Genomic DNA, 25,733 nt, shown 5'->3' with positions numbered 1-25,733 from the left:
ACACAAATCAGACTTTTCTCTTTTCTCTCTCTCTCCTACATGACGCTGTCTCCCGTTCTCAAAATCTGGTGCAGCCTTCTGCATTCCCGCTGGCAGCGAGGCACTGACAAATGGCTGCTCGGCGCACCCACTGACGAGCAATTGCACCAACTGACACTATGAATCCCCTTTGGATAAGAAAAGTGAAACATGATGTTCTAGGCAAAGACACACTGGGGTATATACACAGTCGCACTCAGCTCACTCCCCCCGGGGTAATATAGGAGAGACGGCATTAACGCTTGCCGTTGATACATCATACTGTGATTTTATTGAGCTGCTATCTAGAAATGTAAATGTCGAATGAATTATCAAATAACACATATGTGTGTTATTCCCTCTGTGGCTATGACAGGAATGTTACAGCTAGAAAACATGTATTTTATGAAATCTCCCTATCTGAATTCATATAAGACATCTAGTACCTGTCTCATTTTTCTCTGCCCATTAGTCATTTAGGAGGGGAAAGAATGTAGGATAAGTGGAAATGTAGGTACAGGAAGGGGGTTTTCAAAGGTACACAGGTTTGAAAGAAGAGATTATATGGAGCGAGATAATGAGAACTCATTTCACACAAAGGAGATAAACAAAAAATGGAAGGTTCATATGATCTAGATTCCAGCCTCATCAACAACCGTAATGAGGGTTTGTATAATCTGCCATCTGTCATACAATTACATGTCTCCTGTCATGCCAGGGATATAACATGAGGCGGATGGATACGACTGCAGTGGATAACTGAGGAACGTGATACAGGGCATGAAGGACGAGCATCATTTTTTCATCTCCTGCAACAAGCTGTCAAACATTCAACCAACTGCACTGAGAGGCCTATAACAGAAATAACAGGAGAAATTTCTGTCTCGTGTTTGTCTATTTGACTGTTTGGCATTTGGATACAGATGGACGAGAGACAGACAGAAGAGAGACAAATATCACGCTTTTTCTGCTGCATCCTCCCCCATTCTAGTCACACGTTTTGTGAGATGAGGCGGTGGGGGTTGCAGAGAAAGATCTCGTTACTCTTCTCTTCACTCCGTGTGTTTTTGGAGCCAGCTGTGACGACCGCTCCCACCTGAGTCATCTGCGTGGAGCCACAATATCTTCCTCACTTCCCTCTTGAGTGCTAAATAACAGGCTGTCCGAACCTGCAATACCAAAAGTACACACACCACCACATCACCAGAAAATCAGACATCTGAGTCAGCCAGTCATCCAGAAGCCATCTATCCTGTGCCAAAATTACACTGTATTTGAAACAAGATTTAACACCTACTGAATACCTGATCAGCATCACTGCATATGCATAATACATTTTGGATTCATGTTAAATCTGTGTCTTTCATGTGGGACAGTAACATCACCAAAAAATCATTAAAGGCCCTTCTGATATTAAAGTCTACAAAAAATTAAGTGTCACTAATCCCTCTTACCATCACTTCTTTCTTTCTGCTCCTGACTAAATAAAAGTGTTCATTATGCTCAAATTCTCTTTGGATTCATGTCGGCTTTGCTGCAAATGACTGTTTATCCCTTCGTGCTTGGCTACTTCTCAAATCTTAAAAAGTGGGCCAGCTTTCTCTCTCTCTGATCTCAATCCTGTGTCCGTGTCCTTGATGTGCCGGTGTCCTTGACAGATAGAGTATGTCCACTCTACAGCTGTATGCCTCCGCTAATCCACAGTCACCTTTGGGTGAGTTCTCCGGCTGGGGATGCTCATTAAGTGACACGTACTGGCAGGAAACACCCTGCTGAAACCAACACAGGTCAGAATCACATGACCTTATTCAAATAAATGTCAAATTATTAAGGTTTTTCCTCTGTGATTCTATTTGTATGACTGTATGTGCATGTATTAGAAGACGGTAAGTACATTTTTCCTCTGCACCAGGAGTATTTGTGGCTCATATGAAGGCTTCTGGATGCCTGTGTGACCTCTGCCAGTCTGTGACAGCTGGCATATGGCACCACTCTACCTCTACCAGCCGGAGTCTACGCCTCTGACAGTGCCAGCTTGGTGGCCCCTCAGACCTCTGCCATCTTGGCTGTGCACCAGGAAAACAAGTTAGTGCTGGTAATTAGGACAGATAGCTAGTAAGGAAAGCAGAGGAAGAGCTGCTGCGCTCCATGGTTTGTAACAGAATTGGCGTAGGCTTGACACAGCAGAGCAGAGTCTGCGATGAGAAAAGAAGCAATTTTTATAGTCCGTGTTAAGCAATAATAAATATGTGTTCTGAGTTTTAACACCACAGAAAATGTGTAATTAAACACTCAGCCAAATTTGAATGAATCAAAAATCACCAATTATATAAAATTATGTTTCAAAATTGTGGGAAAGTAAGCAGAATTCTCTCCTCTGAAACAATGGGGGTCGAGTCCATTGAAGGCACTGAAAGCACGGCCCAGGTGAATAGCCTCTGAGTTAACAATGCTTATACCAAACTCCTGTATAAAATTACACATTTTAAAATAGGCCTAGTTTGTAGGTGTAAGACCAGCAAAATTGATTATTTTAAAATTAAAACAACATTAGGAGCCACTGTTTCATTTGGCACCTATTTTATAGGTAGATGTGGCATTGTTTAAGTAAAAATGTAACTTTAATGGCTAGTAACTAAGAAGCAATCCATGTTATGGATCCATATGTTAAACTGATTATTTTTTCCGATGGAGTTAGGTGCACTAAACGTTAATCACTTCTCTGCTTAAAAGCCCTTGGCAGCTTTTACATCACACTTTTTGGTTAAGTGCTGCCTGGTAAATGTTCTCTCCCCAGCCCGGTTCCTCACAGCCGCACAACCAGGGCTGAAGCTGAAGCCGTAGGCAGCAAATGGTGTGAGCCGTGGCTGGTGTCAGCCGCTGCCAGTGACACATCAATTGACTTAACCAGTCCCCCCCCTGCCGAACAGTCTGTGCCAAAACTTAAGCCACTGACTTTAAGAGATATATGAAATATTTGAACATTTACAGAGACTAAATGGCATGTAGCTTTATGAGTGGGCTGGAAATGAGTCAAATAAACGGCATGTTGACTTCTACAAGTGAGCTTTGATGCTAGTCATGCTTAATGTAAGATGTAGTTGGCGTGATGTTGCAAAATTCATTTCCCTTTAGAGGCCACTTCGCTATTCCAATCCAAACCATAAATAAAAAATTATGTTTGGTCAATTAAATCATGTACATGTCTCTGAGTGCAAAAAAGCATCTGTGGTCTTAACTGTTTTCACAAACATAATGATAAAACACACAGCACAGAAAACAAGATGTTCATTGTAAAGCGTCTCACTGTGATCAAGCCATGAAATCCATCTACATTTGGGCAATTAGTCTACATGGTCCAGATTCACAGAGCTAGTTTGGCTGCAGTCCGAGCTTGGCCGTTTTACATCAATGTGACTTCTCATTTTTTAAGCGGCACCATTTTGAATTATGCTAAAAGCATCATCCATAGTTAGATGCAAGCACTTCAGCATTCAGGCAACAGATGTTTCTAGGTCAAGGCAAGTCAAGTCAATTTTATTTATGTTGCGCCAAATCATAACAGAAGTTATCTCAGGGCACTTTTCACATAGAGCAGGTCTAGACTGTACTCTTTACATCATTCCTCCATGAGCAAGAACTTGGTGACAGTGGCAAGAAAAAACTCAAAAACCCTTTCAACAGGAAGAAACCTTCAGCAGAACTGGGCTCTGCGTGGGCAGCCATCTGCCTTGACCGGATGGGTTGAGAGAGAAAGAGAAGGGAAGGGGGGAGAGGGGAGAGAGAGAGAGAGAGAGAGAGAGAGAGAGAGAGAGAGAGAGAGAGAGAGAGAGAGAGAGAGAGAGAGAGAGATTGCAGGAGGGAGGAGAGCATAGCAAAATGCAAGTTCCTCATAGAAATGTACAGTACTAATAATACTTAATTATAATAAGACAAAACTACGAGAGAGAGCAGATTACGAGTTAACATGCATTAATGGTACATGAATACGTACAGATGGAGACGAGATGAGAGAGGAGCTCAGTGCATCACAGGAAGCCCCCAAGCAGTCTAGGCCTATAGCACCATAACTGGTCAAAGGCTTCCCTAACTATAAGCTTTATCAAAAAGTAAAGTTTTAAGCCTACTCCTAAACATAGAGAGGTTGTCTGCCCCCGGGCTGAGACTGAAAAATAGTTTCACAGGAGAGGAGCCTGATAACTGAAGGCTCTGCCTCCCGTTCTCCTTTTGGAGACTCTAGATATTACAAGTAAGCTTGCATTCTTGGAGCACTGTGTTCAAGTGGGGTAATAGGGTACTATGAGCCATTGCAGCGGCGCTAATATGGGAGAAATAGGATCTCTTTTTTTATATTTTGTCGGTACACGTGCAGCTGCATTCTGGATCAGCAGGAGAGCCTTTAAAGACTTGCTAGGGCAGCCTAATAATAAGGAATTTCAATAATCCAGCCTAGAAATGGAAAATGCGTGGACTAGTTTTTCTGAATCTTTTTGAAACAGGATGTGCCCGATTTTTGAAATGTTACATATGTGAAAAAAGGCAGTCCTTGAAATTAGTTCTATGTGGGAGTTAAAAGACATGTGGTGGTGCTACTCTGAATGCCATCCAGAGTAGCAATATCATCAGATAATGTGTTTCTAAGGTGTTTAGGGCCAAGCACAATAACTTAGAAAACAGAAATAGAAGGTCAGATGACATTAAAAACAAATATACAAAAAAATAAATACAAATTATCTACATGTGACAACTTACAAAGCCAAAATTAAAATATGTCATGCCTGACAATTTATTGGCCATTTGCTTGTTTTGGAATATTGAGTTGCAGCTGGTAAAAGCCAATTATAAAGTTATGTAGTTTTACATCATAAAATGAAATTAAAATGATTTTGTTTCATGTTTCATGTATTGTGCAAAGGCTGTCTAACTCAAGACCAGCTCACCCAGGAGAGTCTGCTGAAATAAAAAACAACAGTGACTGTAACCTTATCAGACCCGCACAGTGTTCAGCAACCCTGTAATGCTGCCTAGCGTAGAAGATTACACACATAATGCTTTGCAGAAGTAGCAAGAAGGCTGAGTACAAGGCTGTGTATGATAGAGAATCCTATAAAAAAAAAAAAAAGAGTAAAGTATCGTTGCAGTCAAACTGATCTACTTGAAAATAAATTATTTCTTATTATCCTTCTCCTGCTGTGTGTATGAACTGTTATATCCTCTACAGCCAGCCTAAAACGATGCGGTATGGTGTTCAGCAGAGACAGTTCAACTTTACCCCAGGTAGAGAAAGACTAATAAATCATATTTTGCAGATTAGGCTTACAGACACACGCCCGTGCACATGCACACACACAGACAATCCTTTAATTAAACTCTGCTGAACAGGTTACAAATCTAGAGCCGCTTCCCTTATCACAAATCCGCTGCTTAATTGCCCTGTCTGCTGCTCCCTTTGTTACAGCGGTGGTGTAAACTACATCAGTAAGTGAGCTGAAAAATTAGAATGAATCACATCAACTTGTAATCTTCAGGTCATAGGTACCTTTAAATATAACCCACTAATGGTCTTGGATGAAATATTATCATCTTCACACAATAATTTATCATCATGCCTGTAAGGCACATTTTGTTCTTCAGATAATAGTATCAGGGAACGACTGTACGTCTATTTGACCTCAAATATCAGCTGTTCTAAAAAGGACAACTGAAGGAAAGATATCCGCTCCAAAATTACATTTCACAAAAGAAACATTGGCACTCAATTATCGAGTCAGTGATGAGGGGAGGCTAATAAAACCATTTCCATGAAGCTTAATCACTGATGGAAGTTTGATGCATGTGTGAGTAACCTTGCAAAGTTTAGCTGTTTGCAAAGTTTAGTCCCCAACATAACACGAGTGAAGATCTTCAACACAACAAATTGTCTACAAAACAGGAAAAATAGGTGTTCGGAGGGAGATGATTAGGGAATTTACAACAAAAATAAAGAAAACTATTTGTACTACCTCTGGTTTCCATGGTAATTTCTTGTGGCGCTGGGCGAGGACTTTCCGGATGCGGGTATGGTCTCTGCCATCGGCCCCTCCTGTGATTGGCTCGTCATCCTTGAAAGAAAGACACACACGTATTTCCTCATTGAACTACTCATTGAATCAACACAAACTCATGAAAGGAGAAGAAAAATGAAAGGTGCTTTTAAATCTCAGTAGCTTAATTTATCCATCAATCAATTCTTGCATCAATTTATGCATGGAGGCATGAATCCATCCATCCATCACTGCGGTGAAATGACTCCTCTCCATAAGCTACATAATTGATGTATGAGATAAAGTCTCATCATTTGCTAAACCAGCAGCCTTTGCCAATTCATGGAAGCATTACACAGCACACTGTTTATTACGCACGCACGCACGCACGCACGCACACACACACACACACACACACACACACACACACACACACACACACACAAACACAAACACACACACACACACACACACACACACACACACACACACATACACACACACACACATACACACACACTCCCCCCCTCTCTCTCTTTCTCTCTCTCTGAATGAGCGGGCCACAGAAACATTGGGTTTTTTTCCCTCGTAAGGCTACAATGGAATCTATGGAATCTCCTCTTCACCATTCATTCCTAATCCAGCGATTGATTCACCACAGCCCTAATCTCCAACATACTCTAACCATCCACCCTGCCGGCCAAGATCTCCTCCCCCGGGAGTCTGAACTCTCCCTCTGATCTGGGATTTAGCCTGGTGCTCTGGCCAGAGCACTGCAGGGCTTTTTCTCTGTGGCCTGCTAAGAGGCATGTTAATGTTAATGCTGCGGTGTGACGGGCGGGACAAAGCAGAGAGGAGCACAAGTTCTTGGCCAGCTACAAGGAGATAAAAGGCTGCTGGGTTCCCAGAGGAGGAACTGAGTCGTAGAGCTATTAAATGAGTGGAAAAGCATCCTCCATTTAGCAGCAATGTCAAAGAGAGGCGTACCTCCATCAGGACAAGCTGGAGAGGCTTCCAGCACCCCTGACATGATTGTTTTGTCAGGAAGGCACTGGTGTTTGCAAAAGAATCAGGGGAGGACAAAGACATTTTGAGAGTAGAAGAAGCAAAAAGACAGAGCTGTCAGGATGTCAGGCCTTTAATTACTTTTTTAACTTCCAATGGAGAGCGATGGAGGAGAGCAGGGAAGGTATAGAGGAAGAAATGTTACAACGGGCTCCCCCCCTGTCTGCTGCCACCAGAGGAACGTAAAGTGCCTGATGTTTGTGCGTACCTGATGACTCACGAACACGCTCGTGTACTAGCTTTGTCTGACGAACACAGACACACACAAACACTCTGAATCACACGTAGATCCAGTCAGTGAAGGACAAAACATTCATATTGCATCAGCTACTGTCTCAAATGGAAGAAAAGACGGCAGTATGAGACAAAATTACGAGACAGGACTGGGCGGTCAGTAAAATACAAAACGCAGACGGATCGTGAGTTGTTTGAAAATGACTGGGAAGCTTGATTTATTCACCTGCAGGTAAAATATATTTTTATCCAACTTATATGTTGGATATCTTATGGAATGTTGCATCCCCATTATTTTGGCTGCCACATACATACGTATTTTCTACACAATTGTAAATAAAGCCATGATGAAAAAGCATCTAAATGATTATATTTCAATTTCATAATTATACAACACTTAAAAAAAAAAATCAGATTCAGAAAGGCTATTAAATTAAATCACATCACTTAACAGTTTAGTTATGTTTAGTTCAGCAGCCCTTCCAGTTATTTTTTGCACTTCAATCATTACAGCTCTGTTGCCTCATTAATGCTTTGCACTTTAGAGTGCTTCCTAATGTTTGAGGTGTTGTTTTTCACATTTTTTAGACATTAGATAATTCCTGTGACATTGTGTGCTATTGTGTTTGCTGAACAAACTGGGACCAAAAAGGTTTTTTTTTGTTCCTGCCAGTGACAGGCAGTCACCATGCCAGCTAATCAGCTTTAACTATTAGAACAGGTGTGACGACTGTATGACAGATAATAAAAGATTATCTGCGTAGAGAAAAATACTTTGTGATCTTTGCTTACTGATTGTAATTTAAAGAGCCAGTGTTTTAGAAATAATATGTTGGCAACCTTGAAAGACCAAACTCTAAATCACTTCTTGAGTTTGTGCTGTAATTCACACAGACACCACTATGGAAAGCGCTGCCTCAGCTCGGTCCAACTCCGAGTCTGCTTATCGATGCAATAATAAAAGGTACAGTTAAACTCATTGACCTAAGGTCGCGCTACATCCTTCATCAGCTGCATCTTTTTCCTTTACAGCATGTATCGACCGAACCCTTCGCTGAGATGTTGCCATTAGTGAATACCACAAGTACTCGTAACATTTTTGCATGAATCATTACATCAGTGTTCAGGAAAACAAATATACATTTCTCTGGCACTGGGCCCAGAAGTGTGTTATCATGTTTCACTGATAATTAAAGCTGATGCTAAAGAGTCTGTCAGATGGCCTTATGTATTAAACATTGCATCAAGGCAAAACAGGGAATATCAATCATACTGGTGAGACTGTCTATTTATCATATGTTTACGCTGCTATTTACCTTGTTGACTTTCACTCAAATAGAATGATAAATGAGCTTTAACAATGTGTGCATTTGTTTCGTATGGGAGCAATGCTTTAGAGACAGAAAGAGCACAAGAGACAGTAGCAATTAATTAATTTCTAAGCTAAGTTGTTTCATGTATTAGCATGCATGGCAGAGCAGTACATCTTAAAAGGATTGATTGATAGATTAACAGTCTGATCAGAGAGTTTCTGGATCTTATCTATCCATGCATCCATATACCCCACCAGCCAGACACCTCACTGTAGTGGGCACTAGCCTTCTAGACTCCCCATGTTCACGCAGTACAATTCAAATGGATGACCTTGCTGATCCTAGCTCGGGGAAACAGCTGTAGCCAGTGTCTTAGAATACCAATGAGCTTAATTAATCTCCCTTATTAAACACAAACAAGCATCAGTCTGCAGGGAGGGGGAAGACAGCGTGTGTGAGAGAGAGAGAGAGAGAGAGAGAGAGAGAGAGGAGGGGGAGAAGTCCACAAATCATAGTTTCATTTCCAGCAACCTACAATATGAAAGCTAATAACCAGAGCGGAATAATTACATTATTCTCAATTTTTCATTCATGCCACCACTGAGATATAGAGTATGTTAATTAGCACTGCCTTAATAATAATGTAGACATTTGCCATTTTTTCATACTATAGTCTTGCTGAATCAACAGTGGCTTCCGTTCACTGGATGTTCATTGTTCTTATAAAAGATACCTGGATGACATTTACTGTAGCAATGACTCATCACAATGATTCATCACCATAAAGAAAAGCTGGGATGTTTCTCTGCTCCCGTCTGTCACAGTGATGCACTATTTCTAAATTACAGTATGATTGTGTTTTTTTTGCAAACAGATATTCAGAAACATCCTATTGTGCCAATATTACATTGCATCAACACTGACCAGACAGTTCCAATTCACTGCGTGTGAAAAGATGAGTCGGTTTGTGATTCATCGGCTTACAGAGATCTAAAGAGAGCAGTAAAGAAAAGAGGAAGGTGAAACGAGGAAAAAGAGAGGATGAAGACATAGAAAGTGGCAAACTTGAGACATAAGAGACCGAGTTGAACAGAGACAAACAAAGATATGAGAAAAGGTGAGCGATAATAAAAAAAAAAAAGGTGTGACTGAGAGAAGACCTTTGACAAGCAGTGCTAGTCTAGTCTGCAGAAATCCCTCTGGCACAGTGAATGTCTGAGGGCGACTGTGGGCTGCCAGAATCCCTTTCTCACCTCTCCATACTGAACAGACCAAACAGACCAGACTGCTTGGTTTCCAAGCAGTACCACAAAGCTCCGTGAAGTATTACACACTCACCAGCACTGCGGCTGTGTATGTGACGTGACTGCAACTGAAAATATGGATTTGTAGTTCACAGTTCTCAGGGCACACTGGATAACACAGATGTACTGTTTCTCCATGTCAGGAGAAGAGAGAACAAGAGAAAAAAAAAAAACATGTTTTGTAACAACTTAATCGTCTTATTCTTCTCTTTAACTTTGGTTTATTTAAGTCAATATTTTATCCAGTGTTAGATTTGTTCAAATAAAACTTAAACCAGGGACAAAGTCATGATCTCATCACCACATTCCACTACGACTCACAGACACCCCCACCACCTGTTACACATTATAAATTAGTCTGCAGGCTGCAGCACATAGTACCACAATATAGTATGTGTTCCTCAGTAATTCAAAAAAAGTGTATGAGTGATAACAAAATAAAGCGTTAGGCTCACTTAAACAAATTTGATTCCTATAATTGTGGTGCTTTGCAATGATTGTTAAGAATGTGCAGCACAAAAAAGAAAAGGGGGAGTTTATTTAAAAGCCATCTAAACATTATAGTATTGTAAAGAAAAAGATGAAGAATAATGTGTGAAGAATATTGCAGCATTTCACATTTTGGTATCAACAGTCCTTTCAGGAAGAAAGAAAGCAGCGCTGTGAACAATGAGGAAACCTGCAATTTTCTAAATGAATGCGGGAAGAGATTCTAAGCAGAAAAAGGCACAGGATGAATAGAGAGATGATGTGGCTCACATTTGCTTTTCTAGTTCATACCTTAGAGGACCAATTATGCCAGCTTAACACACACAGGCAGAAAATTACTGAATTACCTTCATGAGTCTTGTGAGGATTGAAAAGCATGTTTATGGAAGGCCTTGGACACTATCATGAGAGAAGGAGCACTAGAAGACTTAATTTGAACATTAGAAATATCTTCACTGTGACCCATATGCGATAAGCACAAATACGAGACTTGGTGTCAAGTCTGAAAGAAATATAGTGTACATGGCATATATGTTCAGATGAATGTGTTTATCCTCATGCTGTGCTGTCAATTGAATCAATCTGAAATCATGCATTTGTTTGAAATATACAGATTTGTTATGTTTTTGTCAATTGCTGCCTCTCATGACTCGTTGTCATTCTTCACAGCAGAACATACATGGTGCTTATGCTGTAGTGGCTGAAATTGTTTCAAATACAGCAAATTCACACTGCCAAAAACATTGCCGCCTCCAATCAAATTATGTGTACTCATTCAACAGGTAAACTGAGTAATTAGTGCCTTCAAATCTGCTCATTTTCCATAATCTGACATCATTAGGTCATTTTTTTCAAAGGCCTCCATTGGTTTGGAAAAGTGGCTGATGAAAGCTGGCCACTTTGATATGCGTCTAACATTGGCACATCAGCAGACACTGCTGGAAACTGAAATGTCATTTCTTTGCCTGCAGACGACCATATGTTGATGTGGCTGCTTCGGGTGTTGGCTAATGAATAGGACTGTCCTGGGAACCACCTTGGTGATTCTGTATCAGCACTCGTGAGCGCTGAGAGGTTGAATACATTTCCACCCTGATCTCACAATTTCAGTTAGAATGTAACTTTGGGAGCCCCAATACCTTTACATACAGATCCATGGGCGTAGATTTGGATGGACAGTAAAGGCATGTCCTTCCTAATATCAAGGTGTTGCTCGAATGTTACAGCCAATATTTTTACCTTAAATCATCTAATCACTTAAACTCTCTGCAGAGTTGCCAGGTTTGTGTGTTTTTATTACAGTGTGCTATTATGATAAAGAATGAAAGAGCAGAATATGGGGGATACTCGACGTGATGATCTGGCAACCTTAAGCTTCAAGCGGTAGCCTTCACATTGTTGGTTGTCAACAGTCCAGCAGCATCCGCTGCAGCAGCAGCAACAGCAACAGCAACAGCAACAGAGTCAGTGAGGTGGAGAATGTGAAGCAGGTTACTATTTACAGTTACAAAAGTCCAAATGTCACAGAATAGAAAATGACTTCACTGGACAAGTCTAAGTTTATGTGTGATAGTTGTTCAGACGTGCTGTTTAATTAAACAACTTTATAACTGTTGGTTAAAATTCTTCCCAAAAGCAAATTAATATTTTTAAAGAACTAAAGTGTCAGTAACAGTTGAGCTTAATTATTAAGAATGTTCTGTAATCAGTCCAAACAAAATCTTTAAAAATAAGTGGGAGAAATATTTACTATTTAATGCAATCTCAATCCCTTGTTCATGAGTGGACCAGGAACAGAGTTATTATTGCACATGTATCATTCAGACATGAGCTAAATTAACCACATCTTGTCCGACTGAACTGTTTGTGACTGTCGGGTAGGGCTGAGCATCAGACTTTGGGTTCTATCATTAGAGATAGGCGGAAGTGTCGCTCCTTTCAACCAGCAGCTCAGTGCCATGCTCTCTGTCTGCAGTCTGTTATTGTGCGCATGCTTACTTGTAAAAAACTGATTAGAAAATAATTAGATTAGTTACGTATACATGGCAGAGCAATTTGTGTTCTCCAGGGAGTAAAATAATTTGCATGTTACAGTTAAGAAATCAGCTTTCTGGAGAAAACTGACTGTAAACTGGTTACTTAAGTGCATGTGAACATACTGCATAATAATACTAGTGATGATTTCAATGATTTCTGCCAAAGCTCTGAAGGATCATTTTAATATTGATCACTCTCCACATGACATGCATCTTAACAATCTCTACAATAATATGATCTCAGATGTTTTGTTCAAATGTATTTTTTAATGAGGGTTGAGCATCACTCTGGCTCTGTCAGGAAACTCTTGAGTTATGTCCAAATCCACAAACTGAAAGAAGGACAGAATCTCACATTGTCTACAAGTTTCCATACATTTATTTTATTGTAATATGTTAATTTTGAATATTAATTTCAGTCTCAGATGTATAGTTATTCTATCAATAGTCTGAGAAAAAAATAATGATATAAGTCAGATTTTGGGCAAGTCAGCAAATGAATATTCAGAAAAATAAAAAATTTTGCAGAGTCAAGCTCTTTATACCTGTATGTGTGTGTGCACATGAAAGAGAAAAGAGTGATAGAGAGCATCAGCATACATACACAATTATCTTGGCCGTCCAACAAACAAATGTCCCTAACAAAGCTAAAACCAAACCTACACCCTTGTCCAAATCCCTATTCCTTTTAACAAAGAGGCTGGCACTGCTGAATAGAAATCAGCCAGGGCGCACTCAGTTAAACTATTGCAGAACAAATCCCAGCCAAGAGAAAGAAGGAGTGCAACTATTTTTGTCTGGCTGTTTGCATTATTCATGTAAGAAATTACATGCCGGTCAATGGAACAACAGTGGAAAGGCTGAGTGAGGAAGAGAGGGAGAAAAATGGCACATAAATAAGGGACGGCTGCAGTCGATAATAGGAGTGATAGAGTCAGTGGCTCCAATTCATTGGTTGGAAGATTAATGGTGCAGAGATGAGTACGCCAGGGAGACAATAAGACACAAAGGAGAAGAAGGAGGGGAGAGAAGGAGGGAAGGGGGAAGATGGACGGATGGGGAGTAGAAAAACTGCAGACAGTTGAGAGAGAAGAGAGACGATGAGCAATTGTTATCCTGCATGGGTAATTAAAAGCCATTGATGCTAATATGATGATCACGTCTGAGCATGCATGTGCGTGTCAGACTAACATGGATTGTATGTGCGCATTTACTAATCCATATGTGTTCATTTCAACACATGCAAGCAGCAGATACTGAGGTGCATGTTTGTCAGAACTTATTGATTTAGGCCAAGGTGGAAGGACTACTGTCATGCTTGGGTCCACATCAATACAGCAGGCATGTAAGGACAATGGCTGTGAGGAGCGGTGCAATTTCTCCCGGGATCAACAGCAGTCTGAAAAGCTCTGTCTGTGTTGTCACTTTTGGCCCTCTAATTCAAAATCACAATTTATTGTTTCTGGCTCTCAGACTACACGTTTGAAATGTTTATCTATAATTCACATACATTTTACACAAAGAACAACCTGCTACATTTGATAACTCTATGTATAAATCATATATGATTACTCTATGTATAAATCAGATGTGATTACTCTATGTATAAATCAGATGTGATTACTCTATGTATAAATCAGATGTGATAACTATGTATAAATCAGATGTGAAGAGGAAGATTTGAGATATTTATTCTTTATCAAAGAGCATGCAATTTATGACTTTAACTACAGCTACATTATTACAAATACAGAACTGTGTTTTAGTGACTCATTGTTGCAGGCAATGCATCAAAACTATTTGGCTGACTGATTGAGGACAGGATTTTGCATTAGGCTGAGCAGTTGGAGAGAGCACAGGCAAAGCCTAAGCCTTCTTTTTGATGGCTTGTAATCTTTACACTGTAATTAACACTGTCTTAGAGGTGTTCAGTAAAGCCTGAGGAAAAATACTCTGTGGAAAGACAGCTAAAGGTTCCTTTAATCATTATGAATTCAATGTAAGTAGAGCTTGAGCAAGATATGGGTCAGATTAGTGGGAAAGGAGAAATGGTTGGAGGGAGACAGAGAGCAGATGCTGAGAGTGGAATCCAGCCTTATGATATATTCACCCTTTATTGAAGGAGTGCTGCATTCAGTCAAAACAAAATGCGTTACTCTGTACCTTTTTTCTGACAGGGGGATAACATACAGAGGTTTGTGGTCTGTGTTACGCCTGGGTTTTCTGTCCAGGCTGATTGCTACTGATAGGGTATGACACGGGGCAGCTGGCAAACAGAGCAGGCAAACAGTCAACTGCCAATCATCTCCGACCTGCTTGGTACTCAGTCTGACCTAATCAACACTGAGTCTGCTGCAGAGAAACTGAGGCAGTCTCAGAGAATGATGGACACTGACACACAAACTAACATACTGACGGGCAATGTACTAAGGAGACAAGCACTATATGTTCACAGTAAGAGTATGTTAAAGGGCCGTCCACACTGAGAACGATAACTATAACGATAACTATAAATGTGAAGTTTTAAATGTCGTTCTAATTCGAGTGGATGGCGGAGTCCACACCACAACTATAATTATAACGATAGAGTAATAGATTATGTAAAAACAACAGGGCAGTTAGCAGATCTTTGTAAGCAGATCTGTGCTCATAATGTGTGTCACTACTGCAGCGGTGCACTATTACACACACGCTTCAACATCTGCAGCGGGTCAGGTAGTTACTATTCTCAGTGTGGACGCTCACATCATTGTCGTTATAGTTATAGTTATCGTTCTCAGTGTGGATGGCCCTTAAAGGTGCACTACAATGCATTTTCCTAAAAAAACAATGTAAGCCCTCTCAGTGATCACTAATGACCCTCTAGAAATGTTTGGCAGTGTATGTATCTACAGAGAGTCCGTGTTCAGGATGTTTCTGGGTGTCAACCTTTGGGCAGTGGGTGTGTGGGCCCCAGCCAATAACAGTGTGCAGATGTGAGGTTGGGACTCATATTGCAGCGACCAGGTTGCATCGCTGTGTTTATATTTGATTCAGTGTTTCCCCTGCTTCTCCATCTTTCTCCTATGCTATGTGTAGAGCGCTGCTCCACTGCTGTCCATGTTCCTATTTGAATGACACACACACACACACACACACACAGAGCAGAAAGTGGGTGTGTTTTTTTGTGCTTTAGAGCATAACTGCTGTGGAACAATGAGGAAATAATGTTTTATTTCTCTGATTCACGGCTTCATTCTCACCAGCAGCACTCCTTCGCTTAATTCACTTTCTAGCTCACTCGACCACCCCTGCACTTTCACTCTCTCTCTTACTCGGTGAGCTGGAGAGAAGGGGTCAACTTTGAATGCCAGGTGTTTACAAACAGCAACTGACAATTACTGCACTGATGGATACATTTATTTTTTACATATAATCTTGTCAGTAGTGTCCTATATGTGAATCATATTAAACAGCCTCTGACTGCTTAGCTTTTTCAGAAAATAACATATGACGTCAATTGCATTTGAGTAAGGCAACCGTTGACAAAAAGGCTGCTCAGGAGGCTGGTGGCTTTCCATGTAACAGATGGATGGTGAGAAATGGTCAAGTACCTACTTATAGATTAGTTTTATTAGTGAGTTAAAATAAGGAGCAGCACATTACCTGCAGTTAGTAGTACAACAAGTACAAGTACAAGCAACATTAAGATAATGAGAATGTGAAGTAAAAGTATGCACATTTTGGGAACCACTGGTGATTACATGCTCTGCACTACAGTTTCTTCTTTTTGCAAAAAACTGCTATTTAGTTAGCTAAAGAAGCAAGATCACCTGTAAAACTGTTAATCTGAAATATCTCTTTTTCACATGTTAAAATTGCACATCAATATGTCTACATCTGAAGGTCTAAACTCTTGATACTTTGCTTTTACTGTAGGTGGCACAGGTATAGCTGCAGTTGTGAAGTTACAAGCTGGTTTTATGAGGTGCTTAATATCTAAAATATCTGAACTCCTGCTGAGGGTGCTTTTCTGTTTTCAGTGTTTTTTACATGTTCAGCTACATCTGTATGTGATGAGAATTTGTGCTTTCTGCTGTGTTTAACATAGATGGTATCCAAAACCCAACTACAGTATGAAACTGTGTAGGACATCAAAGCATAAATTTAATATATTAATCTGCTCCCGAAACCCACTCATCCAACCAACAGCTTCACTGACCTAAAACCAGAGATGTAACATGAGGTAACTCTCCATCTATGCCACACACACACACACACACACACACACACACACACACACACACACACACACACACACACACACAGACAGAGCTTTCTGCCATGTATCTAATTAATGAAAGGAAAAACATTAAAATGTAAGAGTGAATTATGAATTAAATAAGGGCCACAGTGGAGTTTAATAACCTTGAAATACTGGGAAATGTTCTGGGGTCTTTAATCTGGAAGTGACCCTTGATAGCCTCTACAACAATCAAAAATTAATATGATTTCACATGTGCACCAATTCCCTCCATCCTGTAGCACACACTACCTTAGTGTGGTTCAGTGTGTAAGATTAAGTGGCATCTAGTGGAACGGACTTGACAGAAATGGGATATATTCATAAGTATGTTTTGGCTCTGGAAAGTGCCTTTCATGACAGCACATTGCGTGCGTGTTCTGGGAATGGACTTACTGGACAATCACAATGGAGTATACTGTACATATCTAGGGTCGCAACGGATAAGTCCAGGGCTTAATTTCTTTCCCAGTTCAACCCTGCTCCCAACATTATGTATGTTAGTGTCTTTATCTACAGTATACGCCTTTGATTGGATGTGTACATGCATAGTACAGTATGCACTCACATTCACACTGTTACACACTTCATTATAATAAACAGCTTCAGGGGAAATTGTGATCAATAAGGCTGTGTCCTCATTATCTGTAATCTTAAGAAACGACAACACAAAAAGAGGATCCCAACTGCTATTATGGAGATTGCACAGTGATTAGGTATGCTTACAATCAATACTTACATCTTCTTATCTTATACCTTCTGAATAAAAGCACTGATAGCAGCACTCACATACTTAAAGGTCTATAGGTCTATTTCCTGCTCTGACTGCGTTAGGAATGAATTACACACACACAGTCATTCATTAGTCAGTCAGTCATTATCACAGAATAAGCCCTAACAGAGATGCTATATAGTCTTTTACTAAGATAATATGAGCCCAGCGTATTACAATAATTAATGTTTATTTGTTTTTTAATACTATTGTAAGTAATTTAGCTTATATTATAAGAAAATGTACTGTATACACATATACTGTATTCAATTGTGCAACTGTAGCAGTGTAAATAAACTAACCTCTCCTGCTGTTCTAACAGTGGTTATTTTTGTGTGTCACAGCAGGAGAAGCACAGTTGGAATAAATAACACTAACGATGTCTCAGTTTCGTTTTTGTGCCCCAGTAAACCCGAGTAAATGCTCAACATAATGGGGCCGAAGGGACGAGCTCTCACGAGCGTGGTTAGGTTAGGGGACTACCGGTTAGGGCTAGACTTAGGGTTAAGATGTTAGGGTTAGGGTTGGGTTAAGGTATTGTCCCCCCAGCCCATCGAATTTAGCACCAACAGTAAACTAGACCAGTGAGCCAGCATGCATCACATTAAGTGGAACCATCAGTTAGACCTGTGTTTGACACATCAAAATGTCTGCTGTCAGAGAGCTCTATAGGCTAGCTAAATGTTAGCTGTGCCAGTGCTGTGGTTTTGCTCTGTCTGGGGCACAAGGGGGAAAATGTAACCAGCGCTGTACAGCAGTTTTCACTGCAGTCAATTGACAATTACAGCTCATGTCTATTTATCTCCCCTGCGGTGAGCAACAAGACAACAATACATTTTCTAGAACAAGAAAAGAAAACATCCACTGAGTAAAGGTTGTTCAATTTGTGCCTTCACTGTCTTACCTGCCAGTGTGTTGTATTTAGTACATCAACCAGTATAGGTAACCCTTTTCCTGCATAGTGTCAATATGCCAAGCATTTATATTGTGAGCCCCGTCACACAAACCAAAAATGACAAATCAGTTTGGCGCAAGATAAAGAATTACACTAAATCAAGGGTAGTTTGTGGTGACAATAAACTGCAACTTCCCCTGTTCAACACCATCTACATCTATCTCTACACCTTCATCCCCTGGCAGTTGTGAATGCTAACAGTAAGAATGATTTGTGACATATGAAATGAATACTTTATACTAACTTTAAACTTGCAAATACGTCCACATGTTTAAGTGCATGTCACTATACAAGCAGTTACATCAACAACATACAGCAAGCAAGACATATTGACCACACAATGTGTGTTGTATCATGTTTCACATGCAGTGTCTGTGATATGTAGGTTCCCTTTCTGATTGCACCGATTTATACAGCTGACATTTGTGCTGACCAGCAATCTCGAGCTCTCTGTGCTGCACCAGTACATTCTTCCCTCCATCCGTTTTCCTCAGGCAATTTGCCAGGTCTTTCTCACTTCCTTTCTACTGAGAAAAACACTTAATTCATTTGATCTAACTTTTTCTGCAGGTCCAGCGAGAGCAAAATGAACGCTTAATACAAAACCAGCCACTCCTTGACTAGATATATGAAGACCACTTGTTATGTAAGCTCTTTAATTGCTCTTAGGAATGTTTGCCAGGATGGAGGATAAGTAACTATCCATCAGAACAGATCCAACTCTTTCCCGCTCAATCCTGGAGATGTATACTGTACATATATATAAATAAAAGAAAACAAAAAGACTGCAAGTACAGCTTTGTAATTCAGGCTCACACAAAGGAGTTCCAGTTTAGAAAGTCAGGAAAAACACAAAAGCTATCATGAAAATAAAAATAAAGGTTAACACGACTTCCATTTGCTTGACTTTGCTTTGTTTTGATATTTTCAATTTGGGAGACTGCCTAGTGGGAGACAGGAGGCCTCCATTTTTACCTCATTTAAATTAACACTGGGATGTGTCAGCACAGCCTGTGGCACCAGGGGATGACTTTTAGTTGATTTTTTTTTCCATTTTCTACCTTTTTATCCTTCTCCCACCTTTTTTTCCGTTCCTTTTAAATTTTGCTGTCACCCTGGGCCCAGAGAGCATTTCAGGCTCAGTCTTTCATCTCAAAGAAAGCTACGCCTCTGTAGCTCAGCATCCATGCATTGCTTTCACACAGTACTGTATGTACTGTATGTGTGTCTCTGATAACCAGCACCTTTAACCTTTATGGCATTAGCGTTTTAAAATACCTTCAAATAACCACTTCCTCCCTCTGTTCTCTGATCCACTCTCCCTCTGTCAGTCTAACTCAAAAAGAAAGGACAGACTTCTGCGGCTTTGAAGGGAAGGCCTCCATCTATATACTGTATAAATATAGATTGAGTGTCAGTAAAGTGTGTCAAATTGAATTTTTCTCCAGCTCTGTCCTCCACATCACACTTCATATGCTGCACACCTGTTTGGAGACATCACATCTACCTGCAAAAAAAAAGAAGCCTTACAATCTCTTCACTTGCCTCCATATTGCTCCATGTCGCACAGACATCCACAAATATCCCCCAACCAGTTTGTCACCAAGACAACGAGACAGGCAAAGAGTAATTAAAGAGAAATGAATTAGTAATTAAGGGAATTTAAAGTATAGTCAGCTGACTAAAGCCCTGGAGCCACTTCACAGACAGTGCCGCCTCCATCTGGCTCAACAGCTCTTCAACTGCTGAACCGAGGTCACATTTATGTAGTTTTATTCCGAAAATTATACAGTTCCTCTAAGAGAGAAAACATATTGTAGGTGAGTTTTTTTTTTTCACAGCAGTCAGATTTCTTGACATTCTTGTCTACTTTAAGTTCCAAGTATTGTACCACTTGGGACTTGCCCTGAAAAAACAAGGATGATGCATCAAAATATTTTCTGGTACAATGAAAACATTCTGCAGCTTTTCTAATATGGCATTTCTAATAATGTGAGTCTGGCTGGTCCAGACAGTGGATGGCTCCTGAGTCTTTTCTATTTCATGTCAGCTTCACCTGTCAGTACCATGCAGGGTTTACATACTTAAAAACACGCTGCATAGAGAATGACAGCATCTTAAGCGTTTTTTGATATAAATGGCACCTTTATCACCTATGAACTATTTTGAAAGCTGCATTGCTTTTATTACCTCGCTTTCACATTTCATCATTCTGCCTCCAACCTCTCTGACATCAGCTATATTTTAGCACCCACGCAGCAAACCCACTACCAACTTGGTGGCATGGGTATTCAATGGTGTCTGCGCATTTTAGTGGAGATGGATGGTGGCGAGAAAAGAGCAATGAATCTTCATCGTAGACCGCCAATGTTTCTCTCTTGCCCGTACACACCCACAGTCCCAAGCTGCTCCTTTGTCTTCAGGCTCTGTTTGTGCATCTCAGACTTCATATACGCTCAGTCCCTTTACCCACCCTCACTTGTTTTCTGTCCATTCATTCATCCATCCGCCTGTCCATCCGTCCAATCTCTGGACACCTGGAAGGAGGCGGAAAAGTAATTTATGGCTCACTGTGCCCTCCTCCTTTCGCCAGCACGCCCACATTGTTCTGTAGACTCCATCGATATGAACCAGGTGCGTGGGTTGTAATTTCATCCACCTAACCCCGTCTTGTCAGATCACAGATGACACCTACTGTACCAACATCAACCACCACCTGTAATACTGTAGTCTTTAAGAATCCCACACTGTGACACCACTCACTCCTACAGCACTGCACACCAACATGCACAGCTTGTGATGTGCTTGTGATGTAATTTTGCAATATTTCTTACCATCAGATGCTTTGTTATTTAAATGACCATTATCTAAATACTTGAAAGGTGTTATTATACTGTGAGGTACATTTCTGTGGTATTTCATGCCCTGTCTTGTATCAATCCTCAGCATAGTGACATACATTTCTAGAAAACTTGGTAGGTACAGCAATTAAATGATTGCATCTTATTATATTACTGCAGAGTTTCCTGAGCTGGAGGAAGACGATGATTGGCTGTGATGCAGTGTCAGCTAAGGGTCAACTCTTTCAATCTCCATCTGTATGTCTGTCTCATCATCATCCCTTCTTCAGTTACCGTGTCCATCAGGTCTGTGTCCAATTATCTTTCCGACAGTCTCTCTGATATTTTCTCTCTCTTTGCCTGCATCTGGCTATAAACTGCATAACGGGCCTTTTAACATGTATATTATGCAGTGACTATTTCATGACTGTAGGGGTAAAATGAATTCAACTAATACTATTAATATTCTCACAACTGTTTGTGCAATATTACAACAGTTTATTTTTTCATTATGTTTCGATATGTTTTCAGTCTACAGGCTTAGTCTTCCTTGATGTGCTTGTTCTGTGTTATAACAACTGAGTCCACAGTGGAGTTTGTGAAATGAGGGTGAATTTTCAAAAGTTTAAATGTTTTTTAGCACAGCACATGACAAACTGAACTGCAGGTTACCCTACATTGTTGATTGTTATGCTGCAGGGGTTTTCAAAGTCTGAGACTGTGGGCATCCCATCACACAAAGCTTGGAAAAAGGCGCCACCTTACCCTGCTTTGGTGTACTTGCTTAGCTTTACTCAATTCCTTGATGCCTTTGGGATCATGATTATGTTATTTGATTATGTTATAGATCCTCAACAATTTAGTTAAGATAACATAATATTGCTGTTTGACACAACGTCAGACTATACCAAATACATAAAAAGTCTAACCTGAGGGATTTATTAGTTTCTGACTCTGGGAAAGTGGGAAAAACATTAAAATTCCCCAAACCACTGCTTCTCTTTAACCAAATCACAAGCATTTAAGCTGCATGATCTCCTTTTGATAACTACCGTAATAACGTATGATGAAACTAATATTTTTCACTTCCATTCAGCAAACCTCCCCTGAAACTCTTTGGAGCCTCCCTGGTGAGGCCTGCCTCCCACTTTGAAGACCTCTGTTTTATAGAAGTTATCATACTTTTTGGCTTACAAATTGCTAGTCTTCATTAGCAGTTTGCCATCTTCCATGTTATCCATTTAACCACTTTTTCTGCAAATAAAATGCTGCTTGTAAATTAAGCACTTATGTGCATTAATTACACTAACTTAAAATATATTTATTATGAATCCTCTTGACACTTTTGTGGGCATATGTGTGAGGTGATATAAATTATTATACTGCACACTATAATATGGACTCTTCCTACAATTTAATGCACTGGCACCTGTGTGATGATATACATTCAGTTGTGAATTGAAAGAGGAGCTCCAAGGAGTCAGAAATGCAGGCATAATCTAATGTAAAAAGACAACCAAAACTGCACTCTTCTATGCAACTACAAAACTTTTGATAAGTCCAAGCAAGCACAGATGACGTTAAAAAAAGTGGAAAACAGATGTGAGATGATGGAAACGTGTCAAACCCGCAGGTGGCTGCTGTATTTTGGATGGTTATTCAGTATACTTCAGGGAGAAGTTGTAACAGTTGCCGATTTTTGAGCCATCTGGTGAAGGTTTGGAGACCTCTTTGTGGATTTAGCTGGCTCGTGATGTTTTGTGCTTCCCGTCATCTGTCCCTCTCACATTGAGACAAACTGATTAATCAGTTTTAATTTATTAAGCAGCTGCTTGCTGGTTGATTGTTTTGATTGTTGGAGGGTGTGATTTCTGAGTGGGCAGAGGATTACAGATTCTGTCTGTTGTGTGTGAGATGTTGGCTAATTAATGCTGATGTGAGCTGTGCTGTTAGTATTAATATTTACAGTCAATTCACTAGTTATTGTGTACTGAACCAGGACTGATATAAACTACAAAAATTGAAAAGGAGATTGCTTTTACATAGCATCATTTCTTGGGTATTATCACACATGCTGTGGGTTTCTTCAGTTATAGATATTAGTCCTCAGAACGGAGAGAGCACCTGACTCACTCACAAATTTGACCAATTTAAGTTGAAATTATGCCTCAGTGTCTCACTATGTCGTACACAGTGGCAGAATAACTACTCTTCTTCTGTTTTTTCAATTTTGAGCACACCAGAGACAGACTACAGACACTCACTCAGTCCCACCATTGATTCACTGGTTGCAATTAACACAGTGTTGCTCCTGTCCGGTCAGGCGCAAATTGAAAAAGCCAATACAAATTGGTTTTCTCCTGCCAGCTGCCATCTCACAAGAGTCTGAAATGGCCACTCTGGATCCATCCATGCCTCCCAGCCAGTGGCATTGACTCATGTGTCAATATACCTGCAAACTTCTACTGGCACAAGTGAGAAAAATCAAGGCTCTGGGTTGTTTAATGACAGAATAAATCTAGGAGGACGCTTAAAGAAATTGATATCCTGACAATAACAACAGAGCAAAACAAAGCACTTCAGCTCTGTCCGTCCACTACTGTAGCTAGATTTATAGACTGCTTGGTCGGCCCGTTTAGGCCATTACCCCGGTATAAGATACATGAAGAATAATCACCTTCTTTGCTTTATCTCAGCCGTTCCATAGTCATGGTCAATATTTAATCTTAAATCCATTTACTTTTTTCCTCGAAGCAGTGTTATGGCATGTAGTTGTCAGAGCAGCACATTAAGCATGAGATCATGCAGTATCTGATATGTGTGGCTTGATTGGAAAGGCTGGTAAATGAGGCCTGTCACCACCTACTCAAATAGACTTTTAAAGGTCAAACTCTATCTGTGGTTTCTATGGTAATCACAGCAGTGTGATCTGTAACTGTCAGGTGCAGCAGGTTATATTGAGTAAAATATTATGGCATTATAATAATATCATTATACTAGTATTATATAGTGGAACAGTGTAAAATGGAATTTAATGCAAATGCAGAGGGTACTACTTTTCTCTGACCCAGAGTATGAGGTGGTGGGGGTCGGTCGAAGGGAAGGATGAGGGTGGGTGAGGAAGAGTAGTGGAGGTTATGAAAGCAGAGACACTAATGGAGCTAATATGGGAAGGTGAGGAGGACTGATGAGTAGATGATAAAGAGGGAGAAATAATTCCTGTAGGGCAGGGGGACATTATTCATATCTGCATGGAGTCAGTACTATCCATTACAGTAACAATGAAGCATTCATTGTGGTTTTTATGGTTACTATGGTGATTTTCTTAACCAAGGGCATGCAGTCTGGTGTTTCCTTGGAGAAAGTTTATCAGTATTTTTAGTGATGTTTTTCTGTCGGTCAGTTAGGCCACCGATTGCTCCAGACTGAAACATCTCAACGACTATTATATGGATTGGCATTATCTTTTGTACAGACATTCATGGTCCCCAGCAAAATATCTCAATATCTACTACATGGATGGGTAAACATTTGGGATTCCTCTAAAGAGTAACTTTGACTTCCAGTGTTTTAACCTTTCATTTTGTGATGTACAGGTGTACATGTAGTTATAAGTGCAAAAGTATAACTCCTAACGTGAAGCTGTGAAATTGATGAATGACTGAGAACACAACACAGCTGTTACCATATGAAATACTATATAGCCTATTTTCAGATGTCCATATTATTTAAGTATTTATTTATCTACAAGTACTTTCCATGACAACAGAGCATACTCCACCTGAAGGCCATGGGATGCAGCTGAAAAATCCAGAAAAAAAGTTCAAGTTCAACATGTCTTTATGAGTTTTAGGCAGGCACTCTTCTTTTTTTTTCTTTCTATCATTGACGTGCATATATTTATGCCTGTTATCAATCATTTTAAACTCACTTGTGAATGATCTGCACATTTGTGCACACAGTTGGCAAATAACACACAGTAAGGATTAGATCATGTATATATAATTATTGTATTATCATAATTACAGCAGTAACACTGTTATTAATCTTTCATGAAGTTTTAATACACCAGTTAAGAATGCTTTATAGTAGAAGTTATAATTGTTGACAAATACATTACATTGTCCTATAAACATTGTTATCGAAAGCTTACATACTGCTTTATGCTAAATACAGGGTTATGCACTTTTAAATGGGGAGGAGATACACACCGGTAGTAGAAGAGGAGACAGACAAGCGATAATAAGGCATATAAAGGAGCTGAAGAGGACAGGATAACAAGGTGGCCAACAATGGGCCGGGGAACACTCTGAGATCTTGAAGAGATCAATCTACAGGCTCCAAGTGTCTGCCCTCTGCCCGGACAGCGTGGGGACAGCAGAGATCAATGAGGGGTAAGGCC

The 25,733-nt window shown here is 40.1% G+C and overlaps 1 protein-coding gene across 1 annotated transcript in view; it reads right to left on the bottom strand.

Annotated features, from left to right (window-relative positions):
- Positions 1 to 25,733, bottom strand: part of b4galnt4a (beta-1,4-N-acetyl-galactosaminyl transferase 4a) — a 132,714-nt gene that overhangs the window by 52,298 nt on the left and 54,683 nt on the right. Inside the window, exon 3 of the mRNA XM_062420953.1 lies at positions 6,021 to 6,119. Coding sequence (XP_062276937.1) covers positions 6,021 to 6,119 — 99 coding nt within the window. The remainder of the gene's footprint in view (positions 1 to 6,020; positions 6,120 to 25,733) is intronic.

The sequence above is a fragment of the Scomber scombrus genome, chromosome 6 (assembly GCF_963691925.1).
Source record: "Scomber scombrus chromosome 6, fScoSco1.1, whole genome shotgun sequence".
Classification (NCBI taxonomy): Eukaryota; Metazoa; Chordata; class Actinopteri; order Scombriformes; family Scombridae; genus Scomber; species Scomber scombrus.
The sequence above is the reverse complement of the archived record's forward strand: the minus strand, read 5'-3'. Positions and strand labels throughout refer to the sequence as shown.